General features: G+C 35.5%; 1 protein-coding gene across 1 annotated transcript; it reads right to left on the reverse strand.

Annotated features, from left to right (window-relative positions):
* Positions 1-3,452: 3,452 nt before the first annotated feature.
* Smp_164700 (hypothetical protein) lies at positions 3,453-3,740 on the reverse strand (the record flags this gene model as incomplete). Its single annotated transcript, XM_018791718.1, has 1 exon — positions 3,453-3,740. One exon carries the CDS (start codon positions 3,738-3,740, stop codon positions 3,453-3,455), a length of 288 nt encoding a protein of 95 aa, XP_018645135.1.
* Positions 3,741-17,545: the final 13,805 nt, after the last annotated feature.

Here is a 17,545-nt window from a genome sequence, read left to right on the forward strand (position 1 = left end):
CTACGACGTAGGACCAGGCACATATACTCATTGCTGCAAGTTGCCATACTTCATTAGCACAACACGATGAACACTATAATCATAATAGTAGTTAATTTAGTTCTGATAGCAAAAATATCACAAGAAGTCAATCACAGACAAAATAAAACACTAGTAATCTCTGTCAGTAGTAACATTAGAATAAATCGTTTATGAAAAATCACTTTTATCAGAGTCTGAGATATGCCTTTATTAACAAGTTCTGACTTACTGACTGAAAAACTTTAGTCATACCTTTTTTTTCTATCGTTTTCTCTTACCAAATGGATTATACTCCTTGAATAATATCTTCAAACCCTAATCTTTCGGATTACTGCTTATACTTTTACTACTTCTATCACTATGGGATTTGAATCGACAACTGGATCTTTGTGTTAATGTGGTATGGCAACTCGAACTGATGTGCGTACGTACGTACGAAGTTCCACGTTGTAACTGACTGATAGTCAAACTTTTTAATTTATTATTATCAACTACTAATTAAGGAAAGAAAGTATTTCAAAAGAAAAAATGTCAATTCTTCATTTACATGATTTAACTTACCTAAATAGTTGGATACCATGGAAATCATATGACTTATCAATCAATTTGTTATGGTTTTTATACCTTGTTTGTCTAATTACAAAGTTACACTTATATTAAATTTATATAGAATTGAAAGGGATAAAAGATGGTTACATATATATATATCTATACCTTGTCGTATATGTTTGCCGAACTCATTTAAAAAAGACATTGTACTCATGGTGTACATATATAACTGAGTAGAAGATACAGCAGATAGGGTAAGTACAATTTATTGCCAAAAAAAAATTCACCCACGATAACTCCATGCATTAATTAGAAAAAAAATAATCAATATTGATTAAGTAATTGATTGGATGTGCTCATCTATTTTCTAAAAATAGAATCTTTAATTAATTCGATATAATGAATGATAGATATGAATGAATAACAATGAACATGTCTATCATTCTTCATAAAAGATTATCACTGATTATCATTGACTTAATTAAAGAAATTAAAACATTAGTATATAAGTAGTAATGACTTATTATTATAAGCAAAGATGGATGGTGGAATGTAGGATACGCGTTTTGTCTCATTTGGGACTCGTCAACTGAATGTATCTACATCTCAGAGTTGATGTCTACTCTAGGACTCGAACCCACTACCAAATCTGTGATGCAAGTTTATCCAACTGACGAGTTCGAAATAGGACGGAACGCGCATCCTGGATTCCACTGTAAGTCACTATCCATCTTTGTTTATAATGCCCTCGTACGGCCGAGAGTGGGGAGTGTCAGCTCTCCCTCTCGCAATGCCCTCACATGGCCACGCGTATATAGCCTCTGACAGGGAAGTCCTACTCAATGCTTTCTCGTGGCATTACTGTTGTTTACGAAATTGAGAGGACGAAAAGCGAATGTCTGGCGCTTTAACCGAGTTGGTGGACATGGAAAGTCCACCTAGGGGAGTTGGAAAACTCTCATTCCAAACCAATGGTGAACATGGTCTTCAGTACCCTGAAGGAACAAATGGCGTATGAATCAATCGTTGGTCACCTAGTACCATGGGACTGCATCTTCATACGATGCTCCACTGCCTTGTGGATCAGACCTTTAGATGAAAGGTTCCGGGTGTGGTCCCCGTAAGAAAACCACCTGCTTTAGTTTGGGCATCTGGGCAGTATCACAGCCCTCACACAAATCTTATTTGATTTGTGTGGCGCATATATATCTAGTGCTTCCTTGTACCAATATTTATGTGTTTAAATAAGTAAATTCATTCACTGATTACTGCAATATAAATGGATATGAAAAGCTTACTGATTGTTGATAATAAAATATTTTAATAATTCAAAATTGTCTCCTCTATTTAAAAAAAAACTTGTCATAATTTGATTATTGAGTGTCTATAGAATCGTAATGACTTGAAACAGGATGGATATATCAATGTGGTGACTTGAAACTAAGTTCCTATTACTGGTAATAGTATGAATGTTTACTGTGACTGCGGAAAAACTGCTGCCTGTTACCTAATACAACCGATTTAGACTGTTATGTCAACATAAGGAAGAAAAGATTACTGTATAAGAAGACTGATTTCATTGCCAACACTCAATTAAACGATATACAAAGGAATAGTAACAAGTCGTGCGTTATTTTAAATGTTTTGATCAATCAAAAAAACTTGAATGTACAAAATTAGCTCTTGATCTATAATCGAATGTGTATATATAGTTCGGAGAATCAATGAGTTCAGAAGAGGTTTTGTGGAGATTTAGTATTTTCATAGTTGAAAGTGTGAGTCAATTGAAGCTAGACCACCAAGGAAAACCTTCAAGCACTGGACGGTCGTTTCGTCCTATTGTGGGACTCCTGAGCAGTGCGCATCTACGACCAATAAATTGACTGCGGAATATAAATTAATCTTATAAATATATATCGTTAATTTTACGTTCTCCGTTCTTACTCTCACCTCATTAACTCATATTTTTATGCACTGATTCATACTACTTAATAATATTCAGTAAATAGTTGTATCTCGAGAGATTTCTGAGCCTATGTTGTAGCGCGTTCTACTGTAATGTTCAGAAATATTTAAACAAGTGGGGATATCTCTCTAATGTCTGCTGACAATTCAATCCAATGCTTTCTGAATGTAGGCAAAACCCTTCACTAAGTCATTCGTAAGATATGACCCGGTGTGCATACAATCATTCAGAGATACATCTTGTAATTGAGAAGCACAGTCAAACCTTATTTGAACTCCTCTTGGCTTTTTAAGGTTTAACGCAGAATGATTACAAAAATACCTTTAGTTGAGTCGCTGTTCCTGATATTCCAACCTATCTTATTACGTCACTTAATAGTAAGGCCGTATCCAACCTGTTATCCAATAAAGCATACGTATTCACGTAATCTACTGAGTACACATCCCAAATATATTCCGGTTAGATAAATGAAATCGCAATATGCCTGCTTAGCTCCAGGCTCCGTACTATGAAGAATTTTAGGGTTTCGTCGATATTACACCTCGTGGATTGGCTACAGTCTGTTGCACGTTGATTAGGCTTTAAACAATTTAAACCTCTTCAGTATCTCTACTATCCCGTTGTGATCCGCTGCTAGTAACTGTGGACAGGACAAAACCTCGTGATCATTAGAACAGATTGGACAATACCCCTCTTCATTATACGACAATTCATGGACCTTAGCTCGAATCAAGGTAGGTTGACTATTCAATGATGATATCTGAGCTTTGTGGGTTCCGCTTGCGAGTTGCCAGTAAGTATTTTAAACTATCTCTTCTAGATACTCTAACAAGTCATAGGATTTGGCTCTCATCATGATATCGTCTGCTGCTTCTGATTATTTAAATTGTATGTTTCCTGACATTCACTTCCCTATTCATTTTATATTAATAAAACATTTCAAGTCTGAACCTCGTTCCATTTGTGACAAGGATATCTTACAGTTAATCATTGGTTTTATTAACCTCTGTAAACCGGCTACGTCGTCCTGATGTAATGAAGGACCGTGTAACAACGTTAAGAGTGCTTCTGTAATATCATACGGCCTCCTACATTGTTTATGTAAAATGCTAATTGCCTTAGTGCCGCATTCTTCTTCTGGGGATAAAACGCAATGTACTATAGCATCCTTCGTTATACCTTTACAATGATGTAACAAGTACATGAGTCGTTGAATCGGTCGGAGATATTTAATTTTTTCATAAACGTCTGAAACATAAATGGATTTCCATTGGATTTAATAATTCAGATTTTAGGTAGTCTTGTGATGTATGCTACTTATGTTGACAGATCTAAGTAGTATGTGACATCGATCAGAAGTGGAATACCTGGCAGCAGAACATTAAGATGATCTAACTGAAGAGAACATGACTCTAAACGGAAAGCAATTGTAATAACCACATAATTGAAAGAATCATGAAGATTATGAAGCATAACTGAAGGAAGATGTGCAAATGATGTGTTAAATGCCGTTTTCATATTTTATGAAGTCATTCTGTACTTTCATATAACATAGTAAGTTGGTTATCCTGACTTGAGTTCTCGTTCACTAATTTCACACTATCGTGAACAGTGACCTAAAGATATCTGCCCCTGCTTTAGGTTCAACATCACTGCCCAGATCTGCGTTGGTATATCGGCAACCAAGTGCAACTTCGGGCGTCAGATCTTTAGGTAGAGACTCAAATGGATCAGCAACTGACTTTCGTCTTTAAATTTGTGAAAAGGTCTCTGTCTATTTCCTAACAGCGTTCACAAAGGTGAAGCTTTCTAATCTCCCACTCAATCTTTTTTACTTCCATCTCTTTAAGAATTGCTTCTTCGTCTTCTAATCTTCTTTCTGCATTTACATAGGTGTCGACTATGAGATGGATTTTTTGGGGGTTAAGGTTTACATTATTAAAACAAGACTTGAAGTGAGTGAGTTTATTTTAGAAACTGGTCAAACAATGTTTTCAGTTATCGAGTTGTCTGTTTTTCTGAACTCTTTGTATTGTACTTCATTTTTCTGGTCCTTGTCATTGTTAGTCCATAATAACAAAAATCCAATTTTAGACCAGAGTTGGGTACCGTAAGGAATCAGATCAAATTAGAATCAGACTTGAGAACTGTTAAATCTATCCTCGAGTCTAATTACACAATTGAGATACGCGCGAAACCGAAGTTCATAAAACGGTGATTTGTCTGAAGGAATAGACATAAATTAGTTACATACATCAACTCGTGAGATATCTGTGACGCTCAGCGCGTCCATAAGTCTGAAAGACAAAGAGCTTTCTGCAATAATAACATAAAGAATAATTATGATACACTATGGTGTAAATGATAGCTGGTAGCCATGTCTAATCTGAATATCAGAAACCCAAACTGTTACAGCTTGAACTGATCGTCAATAAAATATAATCTCATTTCAACTACTCAGTAGTAGCTGAATAGTTTTAACGAAAAAAAGATGTTTTATGCATTCTATAGGTAGTATGAATCAAGCAAAACTGATTTTATGCGTAGTTTAGTATACTTGAAAATTTCCTCCATCATTATCTAATGAATGTTTAGCTTGTCTTTAGGTTGATTTGTTGAATAGAAACCAAAGACCTCAAAAGTTGTAATAAGTTGTTGATTGAAATGAATTTACTTACCAACTACTTACTTACGCCTGTTACTCCCAATGGAGAATAAGGCCGCCGACCAGTATTCTCCAACCCACTCTGTCCTGGGCCTTCTTTACTAGTTCTATCCAGTTTTTGTCTATTCTTCTCATGGCTATCTCAATTTCTCAGCGTAATGTGTTCTTTGGTCTTCCTCTTCTCCTTTGACCTTTAGGATTCCATGTGAGGGCTTGTCTTGTGACACAATTAAGTGATTTCCTCAAGGTGTGCCCAATCCACTTCCAGCGCTTCTTCCTCCACTGAAATCTGGTTTGTTGTCTCCCACAGTAACTTGTTGCTGATAGTGTCTGGCCATCGGATCCGAAGTATCTTGCGTAGACAACTGTTAATAAACACTTGTTTCTTCTGGATAATGGCTTTCTTAGTTCTCCACGCTAACCAGAAAAAATTACCTACCAATTGTCTCAATGTAAAATTCATTAGTAATGAAGTATAACTAATCTGTGATCAAAAATTATTAAACATGGTTGGCTCATTGCTAATGATATCGGTATTATTGAAATAGACAAATGGAAATTTATTTAAACACATAAATATTGGTACAAAGGGGCACCAGATATATATATATATATATATATGCGCTGCACAAATCTCATTCGATTTGTGTGAGGACTGTGTTACTGCCCATGTGCCCAAACTGAAGCAGGTGGTTTTCTTAGGGGGCCACACCTGGAGCCTTTGACCTAAAGATCTGATTCACAAGAGAGTTGATCAACGTCAGAAGATGCAGTCCCATGGAAGCCAGTGACCAACGATTGGTTCATACGCCATTTGTTCCCTCAGGATACTTGAGCCCATGTACACCATTGGTTTGAAATGAGGATTTTCAAACTCCCCTAGGTGGACTTTCCGTGTCCACCAACTCGGTTAAAGCGCCGGACATTCGCTTTTTGTCCTCTCAATTTCGTAGGCAACACCCGTGGTGCGAGAGGGCATTGAGTAGGACTTCCCTGTCAGAGGCTATATAGGCGTGGCCATGTGAGAGCAAGTGGAGAGGGAGAGCGGACTCTTGTCACTCTCGGCCGTATCAGGGCATTTTGGGGCAAAAATGGAAATAAAAGACGTAAATAACCGCATTAAAACTCTATCTTATTTTTTAACCAGGGCAAAATAACTTACAAAATGATAAGACAATATGGAGACTTTATAATAATTGCTTACTACTTACTAGATACCACTAGTTTGTCGGAAAAATTCATGACCAACCCAAGATCAATATGGTCGATAATGACAATTGATTGATCACTGGGTGGTGATCATTGTCACGCGTGTCAAGTTCTTCTTAGTTCTGACCGAATGCTATCGATCAAGTTGCAATGTGGCCACTAGTCCAGCTGGCTCGACACTGCGTGCACTATGTTGAGATAAGATAGTGGTTAGAGGTGGTCAACAGGAAACCCTGGACCCGGGTTTCGTGCTACTTGGCACTCGTCAGCAAAGTGTACCTGTAATCTTGAGGGAACTGGTGCTCCCTGATGGATTCGATCCCGTGTCACTCAGCTTCATAGTCAGGTCCAGGGTTTCCTGTTGACCACCTCTAACCAACATCTTATGGTCGATAATGTGAATCTCATCAAATTTTCTATAAAAGTTAATTTATTTCAGGGTTTTGAAGTGAATATAAACTATTGTGGTTCTATTTCATAGCAAATCGAAACCAACTAATCCAGAACCATAAAACTGTATCATTTCATGTATTATTCAAATCGATAAGGCATAATGTACACTTAATTTTTATTTTCATAAAACAGAATTGATCTACTATATTAATATAAGTAGTATAAATTGGTTTGATGATCTCATAAACACTCTGCGTATTCATTAAATTGATCGAGGTCATTGAAGAAAATGGGAAAAAAAATACAACAAAAGAAATAATTATGTCACTCACTGAAAGTGAAAGGAAAATGAGGTCGAAAATAAGAAAAGCTACATCTTCTGTTTTAAAAAGAAACATTAATTCTATTGTAAATGTAATGACTCAAGACCCTGAAATAATAAATTGAGAAGAATGAATATAAAACAATAATTTTAATGTATCTGTCAATGTAAATGATTGATGTACATAGTTAATTACAACAGAGGCTTTCTATTTGACTTAACTTTGATTCTTAAATGTTGAAAATTATTGCTAATTCCCATAACATTTTAATTGATATCCATCATAGATCACTTTGTTAGCCTCCAAATGCCCTGGTACGGTTAAGGATGTCGAGAGTCAACTGTACCTCTCTCTCAAATGCTCTTACGTGGCCATGTGTATACAGCCACTGAAAGGGAAGTCCTAATCATTGCCTGCTCGCACCAGAGGTGTTGTTTACGAAATTGAGAGAACAAAAAGTGAATGTCCAGAGCTTTACCGGGTTCGTGGATATGAAGGATACACCTAGGGGAGTTGGAAAAGCCTGGCTCCAAGCCAATGCTACACATAAGCTCCAGGAACCTGAAGGAAAAATCGGCGTACATATCTTTTGTTAGTCACTGGTTTCCATGGTAATGCATCTCCTAACGTTGCTCCACTGCCTTGTGGATCGAACCTCCAAGTCTAAGGCTCCGGGTGTTTTCCCCTAAGAAAACCATCTGCTTTGGTTCGGGCACCCAGAGAGTATCACAGACAACACATGAATCAAGTGACTTGTGTGGCACATATGTATTCGGTGCCCTTTTGTACCAATATTTATGTGTTCAAATAGATAAATAACAAAATTGTTGGATAGTTATATATGCATATCACATTACAGTTCTCAAACGGAAATTATAGCAAACATTACTGGAACCTTTCTGTAGTTTGCTCCTGTATGAAAAACAAAAGTCCCGCACACACATTTATTGTGAGTTTCTAGGTCACATATGATTTTTCAACCGGACTTTGTTCGACTTCCCCGTATGTTCAATTGATTTGGGAGAGCTTATTTATTTTTCAGGTAGTAGGGTTTATATGAGCTTAGAAAGATAATCTCAGTGGCGTTAGGTTTCTAAAGTACGGTACGTGAATCTTTTTACAGTTTTACTATTAAGAATAATATTTAAGTACTGATTAATGGATCAAGATGGTGAATATACTTCTAACTCAGGAGTAGAATTTTGTTGAAGTCGTGTTCTTCTGGCCTGTTCATTTACTACCAGTACTTTCACTGTTTCTCGGAAATAAGTTATTGTTAAAAACTTCTAAATGTAAGTGCTTACTACATATTAAAACTAGCTGGTTCATAGAACATAAATTCAATGCTAACTTCAAGATACAGTATTGAAGACATTTCTGTACTTTTTCCCTATGAAAGGATATCTTTGTGAATAGACAGATATGAACGATCAGAAGGGGTGTTGTGGAGTATTTTTCATAGTTGATTCATGATTTCAACTATGAAAAATATTGAAATCTCCACAAAACCCTTTCTGATTATAATCATATGCTCACTAAGGACTGACTTCAAGAGATATTTCCTGGAGTTCTAGTGAGAATCAGTGACCAGTGGAGTTCAACTACGTTTGTTTACTCTAACTAGTTTTTATACTGAACTTTCTTCATCTGGTGTAAACATGTACTCCTTCCAAGATTGTCGTATACTTTGGGGAGAACACAAGCAATAGAGTGATTAAATATGAGCAGTGAAGCGTGTTTACGACTCGATTATATTTCTACTACACCTAGAAATACATCAGAATGTATAAAGAAATCTCCTACTTTCTATCGAATTAGAGATTGAACAAAGCTGCAGTCACATACAGGTGAAAGTGAACCACTGAAAAGAGAAACAGAGAATTCAGTAGACACATCATCGAGGACAGATATTGCGGATGAGGTGCAATCCAGAGTCACATAAATATATAGTATGAATACAACTGTATTTGTTCAAGTGTTTTAGATGGCATCTTAAGGTCAAACAGTCCTCGAAGTGTTACGATGGCTCCTGGAAAGCACTACAAAGACTCTAAAGGAGCGGAAGAGATTACATCTAATTATACTCCGATAGAATTTTCTAGAATATCGACGTGGCATGCTGTGATTTAAAAGTTATATGGAATCCCTGCTTGCGGATAAAGTGGATTATAATGATGTTAAAGCCTATGCCGAAAACTATGAATACACCTCGTTTTTGCACACTTTTCCTCATTACTTCAAGGATCCTAGCAATTAATCTTGGAACCATGTAGTAACATCAAACTATCATCATCTAAATCGTTTAACCAAAATTCTTGAATTGTGATTTCATCACATTTACAATACATGTTCAGGCAAAGGAAAAACCGAAGATGTTCGAATTTGCCCACTAGTTATAGGTAGTTAGATGCTGACAGTTCAAATGTAGACGTCTGTTTAGAATACATAATTTTTGATGCATGCTGCCAACCATTGTGAAGTCTCTGATGGTAATTTATCATCACTTGTCAGACAATCGGTCGAGCGCAATGATCAGCCTTTCGCAGGTGTACATCTAACCTAAAGGTATGTTGTATACTGAAGAAGTGTGAAGTGTATTGTGTAAGAAAGAATCTGTAATAGAAATGAACAAAAAATAGTTAACCGGTGTTTTTGCAAGCACATAGAATGCACTTACATGTAATAAGGTAAGCGATGGACAGCAATTAAAAATAATAACAGAAGAGGTTTTTGTGGATATTATAGTAATTTGTTTAATAGTTGGGATGATGAGTCAATTAAAGCTAGACTACCATGGAAAACCTGGAAGCACTGGACAGCCGTTTCGTCCTATTGTGGGGCTCCTCAGTAGTGCGCATCCAGAATCCCGCCTCACGAGATTCAAACTCAGGACCTATCAGTTTCACGCTCCAGCGTTTAACCTCTAGACAATAACACAATCGTTAAGTTAAGAAAATTCGATAATTGAAACTAGATGATAGCATAAGGTTTCGACTTTTTTCCCCATAAACTTTTGTATATGGTAGTCAATAGATCGTATTGTAGTGGACAGAACACTGGTTGGGGACAATCGAATGTATTTAAGCAGAAATTACAGACTATCTCAGTAAATTCTGATAACCAAACAATGAACAGTCAATTTGCAAATTAACAACCAATTGTTTCAATCTTCACTGTTTCTTCGCTTATTCCATTGCTCATGCATTTTCCAGACGATTGCGCTTCATTTCAGTTCTTTCCTCATCGGTCTTCTGCCAAAATACATTCTATGTCTGACCCACACCATATACTACTTATATAGATATAAGTAGACCACACCACATTATTACTTATTAATATAATTAGTAAATTAAAACAAACAAAAATGGTAATCAATTGAAATATTCAGGTGATAAGAAAAATAAGTAGTTCATGTTATATCCTAATGAAGATTAAACTACGGGTAACTTCTGGGACCTATTATTGAACTATTATTCTATATATATTGTTGTTTAACTATTGAGTAACTAGATTGTGTGTATATCTATATTCATCTTATTATAAGCTTCATTTTGACCTATTGATTATTATTATACAAATTACTGTTCCTAAATTATACTCAGTTTATTGATTATTATCTCCCACGTTCACAGCCACATTTGGCTTGATCTTGTATAAATATTATTTTCAATTTTATGGTGTGATGCGATCTGTCTATCTGATATATATAAACAGAGTATGCTTGAAATAAATGATTCGCATAGCAGAAGCCGTTATTGGTGTTCTGAACTCAACTGGAAGGGCTAGGAGGATATAGGAGCAGTAAGGACGCTAGTGTGCTCATGCCGGTCGAAAGTCATTGGTTTGGCACAATGCTAAGATGGGAGAAGTTGTATTTCAATTGGTGGTTAAATCACGTGATAAAAGCCGGGCATAAAATCATAACAGTTCAGATATTCAGGCAGACTACCAGGTAGTGGAATATCGCTAGTACTAATTTGTTTTTATAAATATAATTTACCAGTCAATTATCCCTATGATGAAATAAGTAACTACTTATATATATATATATAACTTTAAGTACCAATCTCAGTGATTCCATTTGACTTTAGTTCTGTTTGATTATTTCTCGACTAAATCAATGAAAACAGTATTGTTTTTTTTTAAATATTACCTGTCAGTCATAATTTGTCCAATTTTTTTTCCATTTCTCATTATTGTCTTGGTATGTAGTGAGATACAGTTTCGGAAATGATTTCAATATTATGGACTAAATTGTACGTGTTTCGACTATAGTTTCGCATAGAGTCTTATGTGACAGTTTTAGGTGAAGTTTTGAATGAAATGATTAGAAATATATATATAAATCTTACATCACTCGATGATTAAAGTGATTAAGGTGTGAGTAAGAACCTGTGTATAAATCATCTTCAACTTGATCAAGTAAACGAATGATTTATGGCTAGTCAAACTCACGAGCAGTATGTTTCATAGTTTTTCAACAATTCTATAAACTTTATATAATTGAAATCATGAATCAATTGAATTTAGACTAACATGGAAAACCTGAAAGAACTGGACGGTCGTTTCGTCCCATTGTGGAACTCCTCAGCAGTGCGCATTCACTGCTGATTTCAACTATATAAAATCTCCACAAAACCCCATTCTGATAATCGAATAAATTACTATTCTAATCATATGGGCACTTTGATCATTTTCTTTAGAAAAAGAAGATGATAAACCGACAATATTCAACATTTTAGATTGAAATGTTTCAAACAAACCAGTAATGGATTATTCCTTTAACCATTTCTAGTTCAAATCTATACTTTTGATAATTAAAAGTATGAAAAGATGAATAGAATTTCGCAGATTTAAAAACAGAATCTACGTTTCTCATGTAAACAAAGATGAATAGTGGCTAGCACCCCATCACACAAGCAAGTGGCTATCAGGACTCAATGGCCGATAGGATAACGTGATGGCGTTTGAAGAGAAAGGTACTGGGTTCGAGTCCCAGAGTGAACATCAACTCTGAGATGCAGGTATATCCAGTTGACGAGCCCCAAATAGGGCAAAACTTACGTCAAACTGGATTCCACTGCTAGCCACTATCCATCTTTGTTTACAATGCTTGTGAATTAAGGCTATATCGAGGCAATACTCACAGTATGCATATTTGCCAATAAGAGACTGACCAGTTGCAATCCTAACACATCGATGCGAAGATTCAAACAAACAATACTAAATGAATTTTTACGTTTCTCATGGTTTATGATCAGATTCATTAGAGATGGACATATAGATATTTTAGATAAAAGTAAAAAGCTTAAACCACAATGTAAATCAAGTGACTATCAAAAAATGGATTATTTCTCACCCTAAAAACCAATAAATGGAGGTCAGTAGCTTCATTGTAGTTTCAAATTTTGCATAGACTAGAATATTCTCACAAGGTAGAATCCAAAACCAGTATGTTTCACAGTAAGCTGTTTATCAGGTCAAAGTCTGATGATAGAAAATATTTAACATAGCTGTGATGTTTAAGAGTATTTGAATGATGGTATAAACTAGTAATCTCAGCGATAGCGCATTTTAACCAAGAAGTATTAGATGAGCACGAACGAATTTACTGTAATTGGAATTCAAAATCAAGCAGTCATCAATACAAAGGAGTTATTGGTTCATTCAAACACCACAATAGCACAATTCTCAAACCAGTGTCTATGGTGAGTATCTGTCAGATCCGGTTAGCTCTACATGTCAAACCTTGGTAGGTAGGTAGGTGGTTTTCTTGGGGGACCACACCCAGAGCCTTTGACCTATAAATCTGATCCACAAGGCAGTGAAGCATCATAAGAAAATGAAGTCCCATGATAGCCGGTGACCAACGATTGGTTCATACGCCATTTGTTCCCTTAGGATACTGGAGCCCATATTTACTATTAGTTTGGAATGAGGGTTTTCCAACTCCTCTAGGTGCACTTTCCGTGTCCACCAACGCCTTTTCCGTGTCGGACATTCGCTTTTCGTCCTTTCAATTTCTCAAACAACACCCCCGCCACTGTGAGAAGGCAGTGAGTAGGACTCCCCTGTCAGAGGCTATATACGCGTGACCATGTGAGAGCATTTGGAGAGTGAGGGTGGCCTCTCCCCACTCTCGGCCGTACCAGGGCATTCGACGGCATTCTAAGCACAGAACAAGGATAGAATAATTTCTTTTTCACTACACTCTATTTATCTACTTTTGTATAGTTATGATATATTTTTTGAATTTGCTTTCATTAGAAACATTCTCACTGATGGTCAAACGTTTTATAATTTCTCAGATAACAGGATGATAAAAATTTGTAATTATAACCCAAGGGAGTCAATTCAGTCTTTATCATAAGATTGAAATCATTTCTATAACTATTGAGAAGACTGGATTGGTACTTTATCAAGAGTTCTCAACAACTGATCGAAACATGAAAAATTTAGACGAGACATTTAGCTCATTCAATTCATAAACTCCAAATTTTTCAAGATGAAAATAATAATAATATTTTATCATGTAACAATCATTCTCAATGATGGATAGTGGCTAGCAGTGGAATCCAGTTTGACGTAAGTTTCGTCCTATTTGGGGCTCGTCAACTGGATATACCTGCATCTCAGAGTTGATGTTCACTCTGGGACTCGAACCCAGTACCTTTCTCTTCAAACGCCATCGCGTTATTCACTCTGCTACTGAGTCCTGATAGCTACTTGCTTGTGCATTATTATACGATGATCATTCAATCCAATAAGTTGTTTTAAATACGGTTCTTTAACACAATAAAGTTAATGTCAATCTTTTCGTAATAAGTTTATCACTAAATAACGTTTACAAATTTTTCTTAATTGAATTAAGTGAGGAAGAAATCGACAAAGATGAAACGCTTGATTGTATACTTATGCTATTTTATCATTCTATATTAAACATTCAAATATAACGGGTTTATTATTAACACTTATAATGAAAACAAAACCATAAGACGAAGTTATTTAAGCATTTTAATAGACAGTATAGAGTTCTGGAGATTGCGGAGTTCTTGATTGAGCTCATGAATCTATCAATGCTTTCAGGTTCTCAATGATGATCTAAGATTGATCGATTCATGAACTCAATTATTTTGATAGAATTTTAAAATCTGACAAACACGTCATATATATATACCGTGACATATCTGAAAAATTCACAGTATTAATATTCAATCAGTCGGAATCTATGAATAACTGAAAGTATCATAATTAACAGTACATGACATACAGAAATCAGGAGATAGATTTAATCAGCAGATTAGTAATCTAGATATCGATCGATTGAATATACATGCATTCAGATATTTAAGTAAAATAATTTCATCACCATAGGTTTGTTGAGGTTGTTGAGTATCACTGAAATTATAAGGCGATCAACGTTAGACTACAATTAGAAACCTAGAAGTACTGGATGACTATTTCGTTCTAACATATGACTCCTTAGCATTGCCCATCCACGATCCGGATTCCTGGGATCGAACCAAGGGCCTTCAGCTTTGCATTCGAACGCTCAACCCCTAGGCCACGGCACTGTCAGCGTACATTTTTAATGTCTGACTTCATTCGGTCCATGACATTGTGCAACCATAATTTTAAATGACTGTTCTTGATTCCTGTTCACGAATAAGCATATGTTTGAAGTTTATTGTAGCATTCGCAAAATGAATGACTTGTACAACACAGAATGTAAGTAAGGAATACCTTTGTAAAGTAATAAGGACGTTGAAAGTTATGACAAAAAATTATGGTTTACCCCTCACAGAGTAAAAATATAACATTAAACTTATCAAAATGCTCAGTTCTTTCTATGTAGACTGTATATAACATGCGAGTATTGGTCCATAACACAAGACTGGCAATCCATAACATTTACAAGGCACAGTAGTGAAACAGTTCATTTTGCGGAAGTTGTTTTACTTAACTCTTCAATTTTCTAATGATTTTGTACTCTCTCATCTGGAGATGATTTACTTGAAATGCTTTGGCTCCCTTTCAAGATATAAATGTCAGAGAGACTGACGTAAATAAAAGTGATCATTTTAGAACTTTTTTGTAATTTTTATAGTTGAAATCACGAGTTCATTGAAGCTAGACCACCATAGAAAACCTGAAATCACTGAATGGCCGTTTCGTCCTATTTTTGGACTCCACAGAAGTACGAAACGACCGTCCAGTGCTTCCAAGTTTTCCATGATGGTCTAGCTTCAATTGACTCATGAATTCAATTATAAAATTATTAAAATCTCCACAAAACCCCCTTCTGATTTTTTGTAATTGCCTGTTTTTAAGAGCTAGTGTCATCTTCATTTCTCATTCGCATTTCCATAGACTTTTTCCTCCAACCTACTAACTGACTGATTAACATTGATTATATAGATAAATAGATTTATCATGTCCCAGTATATCGATCGATAATAATTGATTGATCTGAGTGTTAAGTTTCTAAGTGTTCTACAGCTTTCTTTGTTTTCTTGATCTCAACCTATACAGTATCACTTGTCTAATTTATTGCTTCATATAATGAACTATAGAATATATATTCCATTTTTTGATACAGTCTGATTGAACGAAAATCGATTTACACTTATGTTATCATAGAGACTTGAAATATACCGAGCATTTCAACCTTTATAGAGTTAAAACCAAACCACTTTACCCACAACTTTGTTTCAACTAAACTCTGTTATGAATCAATGAGCAGCATGCATAAATGTGACATTGTTAGCAAGTTATATCAAAAACAAATTTGCTTAAATTGAATAAATTATTCAGTGACCTGAATGATCATGCTGAGCGGCGCTCTTTTTATAGTTGAAAGCGTGAGTCAATTGAAGTTAGACCACCATGGAAAATCTGGAAGCACTGGATGGCCGTTTCGTCCTCAGCAGTGCGCATCCACGACCTCGCCTCGAGAGATTCCAACCCAGGATCAACCAGTCTCGCGCCAGAGCACTTAACCGACAGACCACTAAGCCGGCATCCGATAGTGTTTATGTCGAGAGATTTCATACAATATCATGTCTTCAAAGTAACTTCCAACTAAACTATTTTGTGTAAGTAATTTAAACCCATTTTAGAATTATGATTTTTAAATATTACAGGCTACAGGCAGCTGATCAGAACGAAACGAAATGAAAGGAATTCATGTTATTCTGCTCAAATCTTTGTTCTTGCCCTTTCTAAGTAAACGATTCTATCAAAAAGAAAATTTTCTGAGATGTACTTTATTTTTTATCAAACAGAGATAGTTTTCTTGACATGTAGCATAATATGACATCAGTTGGAGAAGTACTGTAATAACTGAACAGTTGATTTATTTCCATTTCAAACTCCTTAGCAATGTTAGGGAATCGTGTTTTCTGAGATTCGGTAAAATTTCACATTTGTTATTCCTTTTTTGTTGTTGTTGATCTAATACTGTTCCTTTGTTTTATTATACTACTTTCAAACTACTGAAACACTTGGCGGAATTACTTTTTATATTATAGTTTTACTAAACGCTATTCTATTAGATTAGTTTGAATGTCTCTTGAAATAATTGTATTTTTTAAAATTCATTTTAGATACATAAAATAACTGATTTATGAAATGTTTACACTAGTCGATATTGTTGGGACGGCTTCCAAGAACTACAGCGGAGCCTTCAGAGGCCCTAAAGGAGCAGAACAGTTTCAATCCAACCACAACGTGATGAAGCTTTCTAGAAGATAGATGTGGTATGCTGCTACTGGACAGTAGCATAACATGTCTGTTTGCGGATTGGCTGAATTATGTTGATATAATATTTATAAATACCCATGATTTTCTGTACATTTTGATTCCTACTCAACAAGTACTTCTCCAATCTTCTTCTGCCTTCTGATTTGCGACTGTGGGATTTTATACCTTACAGTGCCATAATTGTATACCGTATTCTGCGTTAATCAAGTAGCAAACTTAACATATATAATTTTTCCGAGTTACATCTGAGTATGAACCTGTTCACTGAGATTAATTAGAATATATACAATATTATTAGTATAACGAAAAGGTATTTTGATGGAGTTTTGTTCTCTGAGCTGGATAGTTTGATTGTGGAGCTTTCATCGTCTTTCTATACAACATCATCAGCACTGCTGAGTCTCATACTAGGACGAAATGACCTTCCAATGCTTCCAGGCTTTCAATGGTGGTCTGACACTGATTCATTCATTATATCACTCTAAACTCAACAATCCCTACAACCCCATAGTGTTTACAATTAGTTGTATAGTACTGTAAATATGTGTTCACACAGTATGTTATTGAATTATTATTGTTAAATACAGCCCAGTTCAATTTAGAGAAATCTGATTATTAATCTAACTATGAATAAATAATATACTATATGATGGAACC

The sequence above is a fragment of the Schistosoma mansoni genome (assembly GCF_000237925.1).
Source record: "Schistosoma mansoni, WGS project CABG00000000 data, chromosome 1 unplaced supercontig 0094, strain Puerto Rico, whole genome shotgun sequence".
NCBI classification, from domain to species: domain Eukaryota; kingdom Metazoa; phylum Platyhelminthes; class Trematoda; order Strigeidida; family Schistosomatidae; genus Schistosoma; species Schistosoma mansoni.